The 20,384-nt window shown below is 42.8% G+C and overlaps 1 protein-coding gene across 3 annotated transcripts in view; it reads left to right on the top strand.

Annotated features, from left to right (window-relative positions):
* Nucleotides 1–20,384, top strand: part of PDGFD (platelet derived growth factor D) — a 174,829-nt gene that overhangs the window by 90,198 nt on the left and 64,247 nt on the right. For 2 of the 3 annotated variants that reach the window (XM_030560541.1, XM_030560523.1), the window contains exons 2-3: nucleotides 9,719–9,923; nucleotides 12,883–13,063. In XM_030560541.1, coding sequence (XP_030416401.1) covers nucleotides 9,719–9,923; nucleotides 12,883–13,063 — 386 coding nt within the window. The remainder of the gene's footprint in view (nucleotides 1–9,718; nucleotides 9,924–12,882; nucleotides 13,064–20,384) is intronic. The other variant, XM_030560532.1, reaches the window with a different exon arrangement.

Below are 20,384 nucleotides of genomic sequence, written 5' to 3'. Positions count from 1 at the left end.
ATCTTGTGAAATGATGAAGAAAAATAAAGAAGAATATGTTGTTTTTGAATCAAGAGACTACAAAGGAAATTCCCGCAATTGCCTGCTTATCTGAAGCAACTGCGTGCCAAGGAAAAATTAGAGTACTTAGGACTGCATACTGTACTTTTTTTCTGCTACAAAGCAGTATGGGCCAAGTTCTAATACCCATACCCATGCTGTGAGTAGTACTTGAATAACTGGCATCACAATGCCACTGAAATCGTACATGTGAGTAGCTAACTGCTGGGGAAAGGGTTGTAGAACCTGTGCCACTCCATCCACAGTGACAAAATGAAATGCAGCCTTCAGCATTCTGATTTTTCCCTTGTACGCTGTTACCTCCAGTAGGCAATTATTCATCAGTTTCCTTTATATCCTCTCAATATCAAGATAACTATTTCCTTCTTTATTTTTCCCCTCATAACTTCTCAAGATTATATGACCCTAGGACTGCTTTGCTTCATCCCTCTGGTACCGATGTCAAGAGGGCCACTTGATGAGTAAGCGCTGCTCAGTGTTGGTAAGGGTTACACAGTCTGATTTCTTTTTCATACCTCATTCCGAAATCCCAAGTGCAGTGTGTGCAGTATTCACTGTTGATGTGAGAATCCAGTACAGAGATGTATTGCAACATTATCACTTATTAAAATACTGAGCAGGCAAGGCGACTTTCACTAAATTAAAGTACCAGAAGGCTTTTTACATATTGGCCTAATTTGGGTATTTGTATGTTTTCTTATTTTATAGGTGCTTTCTGGTTTAGAAGTGAACAGGTTCTTAGCCTGTTTCTTCATGTAGAATAGAAGCCAAACAAAGGCATGTAATGAAATTCACTGTGAAAAGCAAACATGCTAGAGAGTTCAAAACCTCTGTAAAAATAAGCAAAAGCTGTTTTTTACTCACTTGTTTGAGCAGGATACACATGAATGTCCCCTGACTCCCCTATCATATAGAAGAAATAAGCATGAGTCTAAAGCTTTACCTTCCTGAATTCTGTACCAGGCTGCGATTTATTCTGAGAATGCTTCTCTTACTACAGTATTAGGGCAGGATTTTCAAAATGCAGATAAGAAGAGGGTGGCTATTCCAGTATACAACTAATATTAAATTACAATAAAATGATGCTTCTTATACCAAGAAGCACTGTAACAAGTTGTCGCTGTGACTCATATGCTCAGACTTCCTTATCAATTACCCATTTAATATTCTCATAAATGGTAGCTGCTTAGGTCCTCTTAAATTGTAGATTGGAATTGGTAATTCCAAGACTCGTGGAGCGTCACTGCACAAAAGCACATAACAATTACTAATATGCATGGTGGCTTTGGAATTGAATTTTAGATCAGTTTTTCTCTCCGCCGCTCACCTGCACCTGTGGTTCAAGAATTTCTTTCAGCAGCAGTTTAATTTTTTGTTTCTCTGGTATATCAAACGTGCAACATGAATCAACTTCTTCCCTCAGAGACATGCATACAACTTCGATGTTGTGTGTATGTGTGTGTGTATCTAAGTATTGAATTTGGCCTAGTGTGCACAAAGCACTGGCTTTTGATAATACCTTGGTTATAGCATAAATAATACTTTGGAATATGTGACATTCTATACCTTGGAGGAGTGTCCGGGAACCCCCATATTCCTCATTTTCATATAATTGTGATCTTACCTTATGGGGCGTGCTCTATATGTATCAGGGGAGGGTTATGATCTGCTGAAAGTCATTTCTCTATCCATTGATGCATATGAAGTTATAAGAATTGTGTTGTATGGTGGTCACTAAAACATGCTGCAAGTTGGGCAATCAGCCAGATATTAGCTCCCCAGAGGCAACAGCAAAGAAAGTAACCAACACCTGCATGGGGTATCAATCAAACCATCAACAACCCCATTGTCCAGCAAGGGAGCTACAATGCAATTACTCACCCACATGAGGCCACACCAGAGGAATTGCTCAACCTTCCCTGGAGGCTCAGCAGTGCACCCAGACATGCCTAGACTTGTGTTTTCTAAGCATATGGACTGAGGGTATAAAACAGACACAGAGGTCATATGCTGAGCCCTTCTCCTGCCCCCACCTATGCTGCAAGCAACTAAGACAAGACAAGACTCCAGCAGAGAAGATTGGCCCAGATTTAAGGAAGAAACCTGTATATTGAAAACTGCAATATCCAGTGAGGAGAGAAAAAATGCTTAAACTAGATGTTACCCAGTTTAATGGGGTTGAGAGTTTAGACGGCATGCTTATATTTTATTTCTTTTGGTAACTAACTCTGACTTTTTGCCTATCAATTAATATCACTTAAAATCTATCTTTTATAGTCGATAAATTTATTTAATTCTTTATCTTTACCAATGAGTTTGTATGAAGTGTGCGACAAATCTGCTCAGGTTTTGCAAAGGCTGGTGTATATCCACTTTCCATTGTTGAGGTGGTAAATCAATTAATAAATTTGCACTGCCCATCTTGAGCTGAGCAAGATGGTATATTCCTGAGGTACCGTGCTGGGAGCTGCAGGGATTTGGTTCTTGTGCCTTTCTCTTTGTGATTCATGAGTGGCTTAGGAAGCATTTATGCAATCTGATTGAGTGTGTGGGGTCCACATGCTGTTGTTCTGAGTGATCACCACACTTGTCACTAACAAGGCATTGTGAGAGACAGCCCAGGGTGGAGAGAGTTCAGGGGGCACAGCGGTCCCACAGTCCCAGACTGAACCCCAGGGAACCCGTCACAGAATGTGTACATCCTCCTTCACTGTCATGAAAAAAAGGGCCAATCCTAATTGACCAGATGGGTAACAGACAAATTGAGCTGCCTATTTGGCGTCTAAGCCAAAGTCCTTGGGAATCTTTTCCCCTTTACTCCAAAGGGCTTTGGATCCAACCCTTAGTTTCTATATTGATGAGCTTAACTAATAGATGGCATGTAGGGTGCCTTTAAAATGTCACTTTAGGACCTAATCTAGTAGACCACTTCAGTACGTTTGTCTTTACAGAGGCGAGTAATCCCAGTGAAATGACTACACAAGTGTTTAAAGTTATGCAGTACTTTCACCCAGTTTACTCTTTGATCTGAGCCATACATTCTTACTGCAGAGTGGCTGTTTCCTTAGCTTAATGATGGAGTGTGCTGTACATGGGTGCCAGCCTCAGGGCAGACTGTCAAGAAACAGCACACGAATCCCAAACTGGTTATGTGTTTATATAGTTAGATTTCACCAACCAAGTAACAAGTGTGACACTAGACACTAGACACTAGAACAGCATTAATGGGGAGCCACAGACAGTCCCCTTGGGTACTCCGAATTCTATCTTGCCACCCAAGCTAGCCTGCCTCTGTGATAGATTATCCCTTGCACAAAATAACATCAATATACAGGGTCAATTACTTAAAAGAAAAAATGAATAAACAGCCCTATCCAAAAAGAATACCATTTAAAACATTCCAGCAACTACACACATGTAAATACAAACAAAAAAACAATATAAACCTATTGTCTTACTATCCTTGTACTTACAACTTGGAAACTGAAGATTAGAAAGCCTGGAGATAGAGAGATCACTCTCAGAGCCGAGAGGGCCACCGAACCAAGACAAAGAACACCCATCCAAAAACTTCCCTCCCTTGACATTTGAAAAATCTTGTTTTCTGATTGGTCCTCTGGTTAGGTGTTTGGTTCCCTTTGTTAACCCTTTACAGGCAAAAGAACATTAACCCATAGCTATCTGTTTATGACAGGAGGAGATAACAATCCTTGTGATAAAGTAGCATACTTGGTAATGCATCTTCCCTGACTGGGGGGGATTTACAATCTGAGCAAACATTGTTATGATTACAGAGCAAACATTTAAACATTACTCTTATAACATGTGATACAGACATTATAAGTAGGATTGACACATGCAGCATCCTACAAGCATTTCATAAAAGTCTAAAGCCTAAACAGATTCTTACAACTCCAATACCTATTTCAACAACACTAACACACAGGTGACCTAGACTGGATTCCAGCTACACATTTGTCAGTGATTGGTGAGGCCCAGGGCCTTGGCATGAGCTGACACCTGATCTGTGCCTGTCACAGACACGACTGTACTACTTTTAACCTAGTAAATTGCTTGTTCTTTTTGTTCCATTTCAGAGGATTCTGGTTCTTTCAGTACCAAGGTCTCATATAGCTACAGAACCCAATTCTGCTGTCACTGAAGTACTTTGCCATTGACTTCAGTGGGAGCAGTGTTATACTCCAAAGCATGTGCCTTTTGCTTTAAATGGCAAAAAGATTATTAGGAGCAGCAGCACAATATGATATCCTTTTCCTCATTAGAGCACAGAAATGTAATGTGTTTATTGGCTATGATTCTTTTTAGTGTTTATAGTAACGAAAAAGTAACCATGTATTTTAAACAAGGCAAATTATTCTGCAGTATTGTACCGCTTCCCAGCAAGCTGTGACCAAGTATGAAATATCCAATTTTGACCATGAAATCTGTCATCTTTCCCTCTGATTTTCATAGAGCCCTATGTATAATAATTAAAATGCCTGCTTTTTACAAGGGGGAATCTAGGAAAAATAAATGAACAAAAAAAGCTAGCAATAACTATAGTTTGCTTGGCATATCTGTGCCCCAGGTGAACTGATTCGTGGCCTGGATTCAAAACCACTTTTCTGTTCTTTACTTACTACTCTGTGGTTTCAACTATTTAGATCAGGCTAATTTTCAGCCCAGGGAACTGAAGAGTCATTATTCTCCAAATAAGTTATCTCTCATGTGTTTAAAAACTGGTAACAAAATACTGTGTTTTGCCATATTGAACAGTGGTGGGGCTAGGGTGACCAGATGTCCCAATTTTATAGGGACAGTCCTTTTTTTTTGGGTCTTTTTCTTACATAGGCTCCTATTACCCCCCAACCCCATCCTGATTTTTCACATTTGCTATCTGGTCACTTTAGATGGGGCAAGGAAGATAAATACAGTAGAACCTCAGAGTTACGAACACATCGGGAATGGAGGTTGTTCATAACTCTGAATAAAATGTTATAGTTCTTTCAAAAGTTTACAACTGAACATTGACGTAATACAGCTTTGAAACTTTACTATGCAGAAGAAAAATGCTGCTTTTAATTATCTTAATTTAAACGAAACAAACACAGAAACAGTTTCCTTACCTTGTCAATTGTTTTAACTTTCCTTTTATTTTTTTAGTAGTTACATTTAACACAGTACTCTTTTTGGTCTCTGCTGCCTGATTGTGTACTTCCAGTTCCAAATGAGGTGTGTGGTTCATAATTCTGGTGTTTGTAACTCTGAGGTTCTGCTCTATCTGGAAAACTACCACATGAGAACACCAAACTGTTTTTCTAAAATAAAACAATCTAAGAAACATTAGAGACATGAAATATGTTCTTTGCTACTGGCTATGTTCTTATACAAAATCTTCTACTGAGTTCTTCATCTTAATGAAATACTTGATGTTCTTTGGTCTGAAGATGCCCAACAGCTGAAGTCAGAGTCAGCTGTAATTATCACCTTTGTCGTCGACGTCATCGTCATCATCTTCTTATTATTATTATTATTTATTTTATTTTATTTTTCCTGAAGGAATTCACTTTTGGGTGATATTCCTAAGGGTAAAAGCACTTTTGTGGTAAGACTATTGCTCCATGTGATTTGAAGCTGCTTTAGCAAGGATCCTCAAAATAAAATGCAAATAAGACTTCAAATACAAAGAAATGAAGATCTTTGTGTTTCCAAATATTGCTGCTTGTAGAGCATGTGGTGGAAGAGCGTGTGCAAGCTGGGCAGGAAAAATAGTGAAGAGGGGCAAGATTGTCAGGACTAAGCATCACCCACAAAAAAGACTAGATTATCATAAAAACTCAGCCGGACTTAAAGAAGTGTTTAGCATCTGGCATCTCCCATTGAGAACAATGGGTGCTGAATAGTGCTGTGTAAATAACTGATTTTTTTGTTCACTGGCTGAACCAAAAAATGGTGGGGGGTGGGGGAATTGTTTCAGACAGAATAAATGTTTTATTTGATCCAAAACAAAATGTTTGGTTTGGTTTTGAGTTTTTTAACCTTTCTTCAATAAAATTGAAGTACATTTTGAAATGAACATTTGTTTTACATTGAAACATTTTATTGTTTTTTTTTCCTTACTGGAACAATTCTGCATAAATTAACGTAACGTGTCAGTAGACCTGACTACATTTTTCAATGAAAAAGTTTTGTCCAAAAAATGTTCCACTTTAATGCTGAGCACTTTTGAAAATCGAGCTTTTTGTTTAGATACCTAACCAGGAGCTGAGCTCTCTTGAACATTTGTCTCAGCTTTTACATTAATACTTTTAAAGATGATTGTTGGAAGAGAACTAGGAGAGAGAAAAAGTTATTGAACTTTTCAGCAAATCAAACACAGAATAAACTTCAGAGTGGTAGCCATGTTAGTCTATATCAGCAAAAAGAAGAGGAGTACTTGTGGCACCTTAGAGACTAACAAATTTATTTGAGCATAAGCTTTCGTGGGTTAAAACCCACTTAATTAGATGCATGCAGTGGAAGTTACAGTAGGAAAATATGTATACTCAGAGAACATGAAAAATGGATGTTGCCATACCAAGTCTAAAAAGGGTAATTAATTAGGGTGAGCTATTAGGTGAGCTATTATCAGCAGAAGAAAAAAAACCTGTTGTAGTGATAATCAGGATGGCCTATTTCCAACCCTTGACAAGAAGGTGTGACTCAAAGTCACAAATACTCCAACAAAAAAACTTCAAAAACAGTCTCCAACGAGAAATTGCAGAATTGGAATTGATTTGCAAACTAGACACCATTCATTAAATTAGGCTTGAATAAAGGCTGGGAGTGGATGGATCATTACACAAAGTAAAACTGTTTTCCCATGCTAATTTTTCCCTACTGTTACTCAGACCTTGTCAATGGTTGGAAAAGGGTCATCCTGATTATCACTACAAAAGTTTTTTTTTCTTCTGCTGATAATAGCTCACCTAATAGCTCACCTTACTTAATTACCCGCACTACAGTTGGTTTGGCAACTCCCATTTTTTCATGTTCTCTCTGTGTGTATATATATATATTTTCCTACTGTACCTTCCACTGCATGCATCCGATGAAGTGGGTTTTAGCCCATGAAAGCTTATGCTCAAATAAATTTGTTAGTCTCTAAGGTGCCCCAAGTAGTACTTGTTCTTTTTACAGAATAAGCTGCTTCTCATTCATTTCAGAGTCTGTCCCCTTTGTTTTTACAATTCTATACATTTGCTTCATCCTACCTGGTCTCTCTCTGCTCCGCATTCCACTCATCTACTAATAGTCTCTCGTCTTTCTTATTAGATAGGCAAGTTTATGTGCAATAACTTCTCTGTAGTTCCTGCCATCTCGAATAGCCTCCCTTTCTTGTAATTCTTTAATGGCCTCTGAGTTTTGTGTATTTTTTTTATTATTTTGTTATTTTGTTATTATTTTGTTTATTTTTAAATTATTTTATTCACAGTGAAATGCCTTTATATACATTTTAGTGATTCTGATATATGATATATTAACCCCACTGTCTTCTTTTATTTGCTCCCAGAAAGTGTTTTGGTCAGAATTCTTCCTTCCTTCCCCACTCCCTATGCTGCTCTAACACTTCCTCTTGTATAATCAGTTACAATTCCCACATTTGCCACAATAGAGAAATTAGACACTATTGGAATTTCTAGTTAGGCTCTGTTAATAGGTCATATATTCATTTCCTGCTTTTCACATGCACATGTGGTTCAGAAGTTTGACCTGGATATTGCAGAGTTTCATCAGAAGTATTTCAGTGCTGATTTACTCAAGTGTGGTTGATTTTTTTGGCAGAACGTCCCAGGCTTCAGGTTAAATAAAAAGAATGCAAGCAACCCTGTCTTCTGTGGAGTGGATGAATGTTAGCAGCATAGCTTTCTCAGTTGGGGACAAGGTGGACTAGTTAAAAGCAAAGGACAGTTGTTTCTAATGTACTGTGATGCCTAATTAAAATATATTGCCTCTGACATTCTAATCACAGCAAGCGAGAACTGTGGTGTAAACCTATGTAAAGATTGACTAGACAAGGGAACATTTCAACTAGGAGCATGGACAGTGCTGGGTGAGCAATTAAATGTGATCTGTTAACAAGGGAATTACACTTCTTCATTATAGCCAGTACTTTGCTGTGCTAGAAAAAAGTACAAATACACCCAAACTTAGGTTGAATTCTGCCATCCCTAATCAAGTAACTCTTGTTGATTTTAATGGAAGTTTTGCTTAATTCAGAACTGCAGAATTTGGGCCCTATTTTTTTAAGATGAAAACTTTCCAATGACCATTTAATTTTATCCTTTCTACTGGTTGTTTAGGACTCAGTCCTGCAATGTGCTAGGCACTGTTTGGCGGTACTGACCAATCCAAATTCTGTTTACTCCAATGGGAGTTGACAATGCTCAACATTTCAGAGTGATCCATGTATTGCTGATTCAAGCCTTTATTTACTTGAAAAGTGTGTGTTGGGGGAGATAGGGTGAGAACAGTTCATCTTGAAGATTTTATGAGTAAAGCATTTTTATAATAGTTATACCAGCAACCCAGGCTTTTAAAAGTTTCAGATTGTTTTGCAGCTAGAGTTATTCACTTGTCAGAAGAGTAGGTGAACAACTATTAAAATGCTTCCATTTACTGTATGCAGCTTGGTATTTACAGTCATGAGCCAGTGAAAAGCAACCTGAGGAAAAACAAAAAAAAGACTTTTTTTTACCATGGAGTTTGCACCATTTCTTTTAGTTCCTGTTTTTCTTGGGCATCCTTTTCCCCAAGAGCTCAGAAGTATTCAGTCAAACATGAAGTTGTTCTTTAAAAGAAGGGAAAAAACAACTTTGGTTGCTAATATACGGACAACGTCTGGTGGTACTTGCATATTTTTCTTGTCACTTTATATTGCAGATCATCTCTTTGTGCCATTGACCGCCCACGTTGTGCTGCAGCACACCAATATTTGTGGAGTGGGAAAGGAAGGATTTGCCATTCATAACTGTTTTAGAGAATTGTTTTCGTACCATGGATTTCTTGTTCTTTGTACTTGGAGCTTGTCTACATGGTACGCTAGTGTGCACCAACTGGGGTGTAAATTCTGCTGTGCACCACTATGTCATGCATTAATTGTCCATATAGACCTTGCTGGTGCACACTAAAAGTATTATTAGTGCATTCATGTAGCACTGTTTGAAATGGGACACACACGTGCATGTTCACAGCTTTATTATAGCTTCTGTCTTTTGGAGGGGATCTACCCCCTAACTCTTTCAAATACTGCTCCAAAATTTGGGAATCAGGTTTTGTTTCCCCTTTCTTCCCTGGGTTGTGAGATGTAAATTCTGCCTTAAGAGCAAAATGGTGGGAGATAGAGAATGTAAATAAAACATAGATAGATTAGATACCACCATAACACAGAGATTATATGTAGATGGATGTTACTATTTCTGTTCTGATTCAGGCAAGGGACTGTTCTTTAAATTAACGGGAAAAATGATTGTGCTTCCCTATTTAAACAACAGCTGCCATTAGACCCTTAAACACTTCCTATGAAAATAATGCTTGTTGTGTTGTTAAACTGTTGTTTTTTTTGCCTTCCTGTATCTGGAACATCATACTAATTTCTACAAGTTGTGACTACTAACAGAGAGCAATCACCTCACAGACTTGTACCGAAAAGAAGAGACCATCAGTGTCGGAGGAAATGGCTGCATCCACAGTCCCCGCTTCCCGAGTAGCTACCCCAGGAACCTGTTACTGACATGGCGGCTGCTCTCGACAGAGAATACAAGGATACAGTTGGCCTTTGATAATCAGTTTGGATTGGAGGAGCCAGAAAATGATATCTGCAGGTGAGAGAAAAGCTATCCAGAGAGCTAATCATGTCATTTTAAAAATCAGCTGACCAAATGTCTTGCACGGTGCTTTGGAGGGGTCCATTAGGGATTCTGTTTCAGATTAACAAGATATCTGGCTACCAACAGTACAAACCAAACTCTCCAAATAAACTTACCTGCCTCAGGCTTGAACTGTTTCCTGTGAATTGAAGTCCTCGCATGGTATTTTAAATGCAGCACACTTGAGTCTTGGGCACTGCTGGCTCCCTGCACAAATACTAAAAGAATGAGGTTTCGCCCACTGTAATTAAGGACAATGGATGTTTCTTTTTTCAGCTATGCGAAACACTTTTTTTTTTCCAGTATGTCAGTATACACAGCAGGGTATTTGCTGCAAGGGAAGAGGCAGACAGGGAAGAGCCAGGGGTAGGGGAACAGTGTGTTGTGCTCTTGGAATTATATGGCCAGAATGATTGACTGGCTGTTAGCTCTCTTTAATTACTGTTTGCATCTCTGTATAATTTGTTTTAAGTGTTTGAAATATATCTCCAGAGTCAGCAGTCTACTCTGGCTGCTTTGTACCACTCTGGTGATTCAAAGCAGCGATAAGCTCGTTGAAGGGGTTGGTTTGGCCAGGTTTATAGCTTTTCATCACCAGAACATAGTTGAATTTGGCCAATAATTAATAAAATAAGCTAATTAAAATGTTTGTTGTTCATGTTTTTGTTATTCAGTGGTGTATTTAGTGTGGGAGGGAAAGCCCAAAGCCTTCCCAGACATTTTCCAGGACACATCTTCAGAAGCCAGATTGCTGTGGCAGCATTGGCACATCAGCTTCCAACACTCTGCCTGACTGTTATTAATCATTGCTACATCTATCCAGAAAAACTGTGTTGTTTTCTTTCTACTCCCACCCTCTTGCATGTCTTCTCCTGGCATCTTAATCAATTAATTTGCATTTAGAGGGTTTGGTGAGTCTGTGTGGTTTTATTATTATTTTTATTACCAATGAACTGAGAGAACCATTCCAGTCAGTTTGTTTTCCAGTTAATAACAAAAGAATGCAGACTCAGCCTGACCATCCTTCTCTGCATGTTTATTATCTTGGCAACTTATACTCTGCTCTGTCACTGTTGGTGTGAGAGCAATTGCAGTGTAATAAGAGTTACCTTCTAGGACCACAGAGGCTATGCCGGAATGCAGAGACTAATGCCCATGGAAACAGCCTGTTAACATTCTACATAGAGAATAAACTATAGCTGACCTTAAATCATTTCAGCCTTGAAACGTGGATCTAATTTACTGTGGAAAAGGAGGAAGTGTTCTCTTGTAAAGGGCCATTAAAAGTGATGACATGGTGAGGGGAAGTCAAGTCATTATCGACATACTGGATTTTGACCATAGCCGCGGACAATCTGTCTGCTTTCAAAAGCTACAAATTTATGAAGCAGAGAAGTAAAGACATTCCAGAATCTGTAGTGCCTATAAAAGCTGGAAAAATATCCCATTCTTTATAGAAATACAGCCATATCCTGAGTTGCTGTAAGGCTTTTATTTACATGATATTATTACTAAAATGAGGAAGTTCCCAGGGTATTGGAATGATTTTCAAGCTTGTTAAAGACCCTATGGTAAGTAACATACAATATTATTTTAACGCTTTAGAGAAACTGTTAGGTTGTTTTGTTTTGAATCTGTTTTTTCCCCCTCAGTTTTACTTTCAGATGCTGTCTCTGGCCCTACTTCAGCAAAACATTCAAGCATTAAAGCATGCACCTAAAGTTAAACACATATTTAAGTGTTTTGCTGAATGGACGGCTGAATCGGGGCCTCTGCTCCTTAGCCTCCTTTCTGTTGCTTTGGCCCTTACTCCTTTACCCAAGAATCTCCTGGTTGTTTACTTTCACATTTTTCATTAATGTTGCTAATTTTAAGTTAGTTACTATGAAATTTAAATGTGCTGAAACTCATTTGGGGCTGCGAGCTGAACAAGAGAACTTCTTTACTTAACTGTTTGGTTTAATCTAAATCTCCTGTGCTGTAGTTTGAACCCATTGCCTCTTGTCCTGCCCTCGGTGGCAAGAGAACAACTTTTCTCCATCTTTTTTATGGCAGCCTTTCAAGTAACTGAAGACCGTTATCATATCCCTCCCTCCCCCCAGTTTCCTCTTTTCCAAACTAAACATACCCGGTTCCTTCAGCCTTTTTTCATAAACATCCTCTTAGCTCTGTGCACTAGACCCCTCTGTCTACCTTGTCTCCACCTTTCTGCCACAGGCTGAATGGAACACTTGGGGCCTGACCCAACTGCTCTGAAATCAATTGTTGAAATCTCATTGTTGTCAGTAAGCTTTGGATCAGGACTTTGATTGCTGCCCTCTTGGTCATCCACAGCAAGACTGTGGAAAACTCAATAAACTATACAAGCTACTGACAAAAATATATGGAGAATCTGATACTGCTATAGCTATATGTAGCCTATCTCAGTGGTTCTCCTACTTCATTACACCACAACCCCCTGCTGACAACAAAAATTACTACATGGACCTAGGCAGGGGTGGGCTGGAGCCCGAGCCCCATTCCCCTGGGCTACAGCCCTTGGGCTTTGGCTTCAGCCCTGGGTGGCTGGGCTCAGGCCTCGTCTTCAGCCCCAGGCCTCAGTGAGTCTAACGCTGACCCTGGCAACCCCAATGAAATGGAGTCACAACCCACTTTGGGGTCCCGTCCCACAGTTTGAGAACCTCTGACCTATGCTAACACAGTGTGGCTCTTTGTTCCCCTCTAGTGGCTAGACTATATATAGAGGTTTATGAGTCAATGCACTAAGCTAGTGTTTTCACCATCTGTAATTTTTAATCAAGTGTTTCATAGTGGAAACCAATGTACATTTGACCAATTTTTTGAGCAGTGTTCCTGTATAGCGGCAGCAGCTTTATATATTGAGAATGTATTAAATTATCAAACTGATCTGCAGGTATGACTTCGTGGAGGTGGAAGATCTATCTGAAACGAGCACAGTTATCCGAGGACGGTGGTGTGGTCACAAGGAAATTCCTCCAAGAATAACATCCAAAACAAACCAAATAAAGATAACCTTCAAATCCGATGACTATTTTGTGGCTAAACCTGGATTCAAGATTTATTATTCCCTTGTGGTAAGTAACTTAACTACTCAGTGGGTACAAGACATGCCAGAGTGTGAAAGAACAGCAATGTTTGGAGACTGGATGACATAGCTAACTACAACTGATCACAACATTAATTAACTGTAAATACTTTCCTTCCAGCAACTACATAAGGCATAGATAAAAGCAGTTTTGACATCCTATTATTGAATATCAACTAAAGACAAGTCCATCACAAGACGTACACTAATAATATGTTTCAGAAACACTAGCACTTTCTGCACTGAGGCTGCAATTCCGATGCACTGACAAGGCACCACAGCAATGACAGTTGAAATAGTTGCTGTTTAAACTCCATTTTGATTCTCATTTGACATCAAAGAAAAGTACTGTCAGGGTTAGGACTGTGATTCTAAGCAAGAAGTCAGGAGTTTAATCCAAATGCAGTAAAATACATGCAGTACACTGTGTTAAGGTTCAAACTGTTGTTTTAAGCTCTATGTGTTCTTTGTGTTATGTAGCAGTATTGGCATAGTAGAACGCATCGATTTGATGAGATGAAAGCCCTCTGTTTTTAAAGAAGCAGGAATATTCATTAGTCTAAGTAGATTCTGAAACAAATGTGTTTTCCATGTATTGCCCTCAATAATGTTATAATCATTTTGGTGCAATATAACTGAACAGAGGTGAGTTTTGCAGTCAGATGGTAACTTATTACCCTGACGTCATTGTTTTCATATCCTTCACAATCCAGATTTTTTTTTTAATTCAATCCAGTGTTACGTATTCAGACTTTCTTATTCCTGTTAGCGATAAGGTTAAATTTGTCCTAGGAAAAATCCAATATTTACACCATTTCACTTCAGCTAATGGCTTTTGTGTGAGCATATACTATTGTACATTGAGCTCATTCCATGCCTAAATATGGGAGATATATAGTAAAGACATATCTGAGGCCACAGAATCAAAGCCAGATGCTGCTTCCGTGTATTTAAACACTGGACCTACTTATGGAGTAAAACACTACTCCGTGTGAGTAAAGATGGCAGAATCTGGAGCTTGATTTGAAGGTAATCGAGCAAGACTAACATTTATGTTGTTGCAGTCCATGGAGTACCACAATGCATAAATATTTAAGCAGTTAAGCAGCCTCTTTTACATCATGTGTATTTAATATTTCTAGAAAACTTCTGTTACAAGTAGCTAGCATTACGTAGCAAACATGTACAGCTTGTATAGGACAGTTGGGTTTTGAGAAAATGAACGTTATCATTCAAGCAGAGGATATTCAGCACTAGAAAGCTCAAAGTGTAGTTGCTATACCTGTGTAATGCTTAGAATGAGTAAACAGAATGTTATGCCATTTAGCTAGTGTATCTGAGAGAATGTTCTCCAAACACAATCTTAAAATGAAATGTTCTTTTTCTCAGAATCTGTAGGGGACAGGTGGTAGTCATGGGATGAAGATAAAATTTCTTTCGCCACTGTTCAAAGTTTAAATTGTCAATTCGAAGATTCGTAGGATTAATAGTCAGCAAACTCAACCCTTAGTTAGTAGTCTTCACAGTCTCTCAGGACTAAGTACATACAGTGGATATACTGCACGCCGCTGACCCCTGAAGGTTGAACTCAGCATGCATTTGCAGGCAGCAAGTTAGAAAATATTATTGGACCATGCATAAACATATGATGCATCGGATGAAATAAAATATATTTAAATTTCATTTTTCTTTGCTCCACGACCATTTCCATCATTAGGCTATTTTTTGAACTTCCTTGGGAAACCTTTCTGGTAACAAATGCACACAACTTTATTTAAAAAAAAAACAATCCTGAATTAAAATAGACATTTTAGAGTTTGGGAGGGAGTTGCTGCTGGTTATGTGCACCGTGCTCATCTCAATAATCTTTAATAAAAAATCAAAACAAGCAAACAGGGTTTGCCAGATTAATTGTATATTTTGGTTTTGATGCAGAAATTACTAAGTGAAATTCTATGTGTTATGCAGATCAGACTGGATGGTGGATTCTGACTTTGAAATCTATGAATCTTCATGGACCCTAGTTAAATTAATTTCAATTGGTGCATATAAGCTTGTTTGTCAGTTCACCACTTCTGCATGTGGCACAGATTGAGGCACTGCAATGTGTATATTGTTCAACAAGAAGAAAGAGCTATTACCTCCTTCCATTCTTCCCATTTAGAGAAACAAAAAATAGCCATAAACAAGAAAGGGTCATTTTTTACAAACAGGCTTTTCAAATGCAGCTACCAAAGTTGCACCTGTGCATATGCACCTGCTCATGTAAAATGAGTCATTGTACATAGACAGGTACTTAGGCATGTAAAGGCCCAGTTTGTGCACAGATGTTGCATGCAGTGCAATTGTCAGCTCAACACAGGCGCCTATTTCTCCCTGTATGTGCTTATAAAATCTCCTTTTTCTTCAAGCTTCATAGGCCTAGAGTCCAAGCATCAAACCAGTCTATCTCCCATGCCAGCTGTTATCCATGAGCTGGATTTAGCCTGCAGAATTGTTTGAAATACCTCTCTTCTTCGAGTTATTGCTCATATCCATTCCAGTTAGGTGTGTGCGCGCCGCGTGCACGTTCGTCGGAAGACTTTTACCCTAGCAACACTCGGTGGGTCGGTTGGGCCCCCCTGGAGTGCCACCGCTATGGCACCGGATATATACCCCTGCCAACCCAGCCACCCCTCCGTTCCTTCTTACCCACCGATATCAGTCATTGGAACAGTGGAGCGCGGCTTAGCTGACCTCCACTTCCCTAGTCAGCTCCTGTCTGGCTCTACTTAAACAGGTCCTCATGGAGGCGGCTCTCACCCCTCCGCCTTCAGCACCGAGCGCTGGTCAATCAACGGACAGAAGCACCTCCTTGGCACCGGACCGCGCAAGTACCACCAAGGCACCTCGGCACCAGCCGTCGCCGGCACCAAAGTTGGCTCCACGCCGCTCCCTCTCCCCGAGGTCGAGAAAGACTAAGACTCCTGCTGCTTCTGTGCTGCTTGCAACGCAGCCAGAGAGCTCATCTAAGTTGGATCGCCCAGCGCCAACACCCGCCGTGGCACCGACAATGTCGGCACCATCGATTCTGGTCCCACAAGGGCCGTCGAGTCCGGTGCCTGTTAGCTCCCCGGCGCGTGCCGCGGTAGAGCTCACTCTCCTTTCCACGCTGGAGACATTCTCAACGGCGAGGGATCTGATTGCCATGACAGAGTCGACGCTGCTTCTACCCCCGGCACCGCCGGTGCAGGTAATACAGTCTATAGGCAAGCCGGTCTTGATAAGACCACCCTCTGTCGGCACAGCAGACTGGCACCGTTCAAGATCGCGGTCCCGCAGACACTCTAGGTCCAGACAGCGCTCCCGATGCTGCTTGCAGTCCCGGCATCATTCTCCTTCTCGGTACCGATCGCACTCGCGGCACCGGTCGGAATCCCGTTCACCGGCACACTACTCTCGGCACCGTTCCGGCTCCCGGCACCGCTCCAGGCACCGCGACTCCCATAGCTGCTCCTGACGTCGAGCCTCGAGATCTTAGTCGACCTCCCGGCACCGCTCCGGTCGCAGGTCCCGATCTCGTTTCTGGTACCGGTATGCCTCCTGGTACCGGTCTCCGGTGCTGAGTAGAGGAAGGTCTGCCAGGGATAGAAACTCTGCCCAGGGCTTCTTCGCTCCTCCATGGCTATCCAGACACACTTCAGTGTCGTCCCACGCGGACAGCTATTATCCTCCGGACCGCAATTCGGATGTGCCCACCAGAGTCTTTCAGGAGGCCCAGACCCAGGACCAAGGCCCGCATCAGTGGTCCTTCTGGACACCTTGGGCGTACCACCAGGCCCAAGGTGCTCCAGTAGTTCCGTCTTGCTCTTCCCCATCAGAGCACCGAGTGCCAGAGGCTACGGCTAGCTGTCCCCCACCAGCTGGTACAGAGGAAGCACCAGTCCACCCACCGGTCTCCCCAGTCCCACTGGAACAGGAGGTGGCCCAAGAACAAGATGCCACAGAGGACCCGCTTGTCCCCGGCATCTCCTCTTCCTCTTCTCCGGATGAGGTGGTGGCAGGAACATCCTCCTTGGGCCCTCCTCCAATTGACCTGAGAGCTCATCAGGACCTCCTCAGGAGGGTAGCACTCAATATGAACCTCCAGGTGGAGGAGGTCCCAGAGGTAGAGGACCCGATAGTGAGCATTCTATCAGCGGATACCCCCACCAGAGTGGCTCTACCATTTATCTGGACCATCCAAGCCAATGCCAACACTATATGGCAATCCCCAGCCTCTATCCCTCCTGCGGCCAGAGGAGTCAAGCGTAAATACATGGTACCCTCTAGGGGGTACGAGTATTTGTATGTCCATCCTCCTCCCTGCTCCCTGGTCGTTCAGTCCGTGAATTAGAGGGAGCGCCATGGCCAACAGGCGCCAGCCCCGAAGTCGAAAGAGGCTAGGCGAATGGACCTGCTCGGCCAAAAAGTATATTCGGCAGGCGCCCTACAGCTCCGGGTGGCAAATCAACAAGCCCTGCTCAGCCGCTATAATTACAACACCTGGGTGGAGGTGGGTAGGTTTACGGAGCTACTCCCTCAAGACTCCCGCCAAGAGTTCGCTGCCTTCTTGGAGGAAGGGAAAAAGGTGGCCAGAACTTCCCGCCAGGCCTCACTAGATGCAGCCGATTCAGCAGCCAGGACTCTGGCCTCAGATGTTGCCATGAGACGCATATCATGGCTGCAGGTTTCCAACCTCCCACCGGAGCTGCAGTATACCATCCAGGACTTGCCATTTGATGGCAAAGGTCTTTTTTCGGAAAAGACTGACCCTAGACTGCAAAGCCTGAAGGACAATAGGGTCATAATGCATTCTATAGGCATGCATACGCCGATGACTCAACGCAGGCTTTTCCGTCCCCAGCCTCACCGCCTGTACTTTGTGCCTAGACACAGACAAGACTTGGGCAGGCTGCGCGGACGAGGTGGGTGTAGATGCCAGTCAGGACCCCAAGGGGGCCAAAACCAAGGTCCCTTGAAACCACCAGCGGGACCAAAGTCCAACTTTTGAAGTTGCGCCCCTGGACGGCTTACCAGTTACAGGCCAGGATCCTTTTCCTCCCTTCTCCAACTGTCTCTCCTACTTCCTCCTGGCGTGGTCCCAGTTAACCTCAGATCTCTGGGTCCTACGCACAGTGAAATATGGATACCACCTCCAATTTGTTTCAACCCCACCATTCCACACTCCAACCCCGTCCCTCTTCAGGGACCCCTCTCACGAGCAATTCCTCTTGCAAGAGGTGCGGACACTCCTCGCCATGGGAGCGATAGAGGAGGTACCAAAGGACAAAAGGGGCAAGGGGTTTTACTCCCATTATTTCCTAATCCCCAAGTCAAAGGGAGGTCTCAGACCTATCCTAGACCTGCAAGGACTCAACAAGTTTATGATAAAGTTGAAGTTCCGCATAGTGTCCCTGGGGACCATTATCCCATCCTTGGATCCTGGAAACTGGATGCTGCCCTCGATATGAAGGATGCGTACTTTCACATCACCATCTTTCCTCCGCAGAGGAGGTACCTTCGCTTTGTAGCTGACCGTCAACACTTCCAGTTTACGGTTCTGCCCTTTGGCCTTTCTGCGGCCCCAGGGGTATTTACAAAGTGTATGGCCATAGTCGCCGCATATCTCCACCAATGTCGGAGACACGTATTACCGTATCTGGATGATTGGTTAATCTGAGGAACCTCCGAGACAAAGGTCACCCAGCATGTGGGCATTGTCAAGGACCTATTCACACGTCTAGGCCCGATGATCAATATGGAGAAATCCATTTTGGTTCCCACGCAGAGATTAGACTTCATAGGAGCTACCCTGGACTCCAGTCTAGCCAAGGCCTCCTTACTATAGCCGTGGTTTCAGGCAATAACAACAATCATCCGAGGTCTGCAGAATTTCCTGACAACCTCGGCTCGCACTTGTCTTGGTCTCCTAGGTCACATGACTGCCTGCACATTCGTGACCAAATACGCCAGACTCCGTCTCTGTCCTCTCCAAACTTGGCTCAACTCCGTATACCACCTGGGCAGGGACCCAATAGACACGATAGTCACCATTCCCTTGAGCATTCTAGGCTCCCTAGACTGGTGGCTGACTCCCTCCCTGGTGTGTGCAGGGCTGCCGTTCCATCTGCCCCAGCCCTCAATGTCCCTGATGACAGACGCGTCATCTCTCAGCTGGGATGCTCAACTCGGGCACCTTTGTACACAAGGTCTCTGGTCATCTCAGGAACTGGCACTTCACATAAATGTCCGAGAGCTGAAAGCAGTCCACCTGGCGTGCCAGGCGTTCCAGCAACGACTACAAGGCCATTGTGTCTCAATGTTTACAGACAACACAATGGCCATGTATTACATAAACAGGGAGGGACTCGATCTTCCCCCCCTTTGTCAGGAGACCATCCGACTCTGGGACTTTTGCATAGCCCACTCGATAGATCTGGTAGCGTCCTTTCTCCCAGGGGTTCGGAACACTCTAGTGGATCAACTGAGCAGGTCTTTCCTGTGCCATGAGTGGTCGATACGCCTGGATGTTATTCATTCGGTCTTCCAGAAGTGGGGATTTCCCCACATAGACCAGTTAGCCTCCTGCGCGAACAGGAAATGCCAGATGTTCTGCTCCTTACAGGGTCTTTCACCGGGGTCGATCTCGGACACATTCCTAATGCCGTGGAAGAACCAGATGCTCTATGCCTTCCCACTGTTCCCGCTGGTTCACAAGGTCCTGCTAAAACTCCACAGGGACAGAGCGCACCTAATCATGATCACTCCAGCGTGGCCCAGGCAACGCTGGTACACCACGCTGCTAGACCTGTTGATAGCCAACCCAATTACCCTGCTACTCCACCGAGACCTCATAACACAGGACCACGGCAGTCTTCGCCACCCAGACCTGCAGGCCCTTCACCTCACAGCGTGGCTGCTGCGTGGCTAAACCAGTCGCAGTTGCGTTGCTCTGCTTTGGTACAACAAGTACTCCTGGGTAGCAGGAAGTCTTCCACTTGGTCAACGTATGTGGCCAAGTGGAAGCGTTTCTCCTGCTGGTGCGTAACGCAGAATGTTACTTCCACTGAGGTCACAATCCCTACCATCTTGCACTACCTCTGGTCTCTTAAGCAGCAGGGCCTGGCGGTATCTTCACTGAGGGTGCATTTGGCAGCTATCTCTACCTTCCACCCAGGGGAGAGTGACCGCTCCATGTTCTCGCACCTTACAGTTACTAGATTTCTCAAGGGCCTGGAACGCCTATGCCCCCAAGTACGCCGCCCTGCCCCTACCTGGGACCTCAACCT

Source organism: Gopherus evgoodei, chromosome 1, assembly GCF_007399415.2.
Source record: "Gopherus evgoodei ecotype Sinaloan lineage chromosome 1, rGopEvg1_v1.p, whole genome shotgun sequence".
In the NCBI taxonomy this organism is placed as follows: Eukaryota; Metazoa; Chordata; order Testudines; family Testudinidae; genus Gopherus; species Gopherus evgoodei.
Note: the sequence above shows the minus strand (reverse complement) of the source record. Positions and strands in the feature narration are given on the sequence as shown.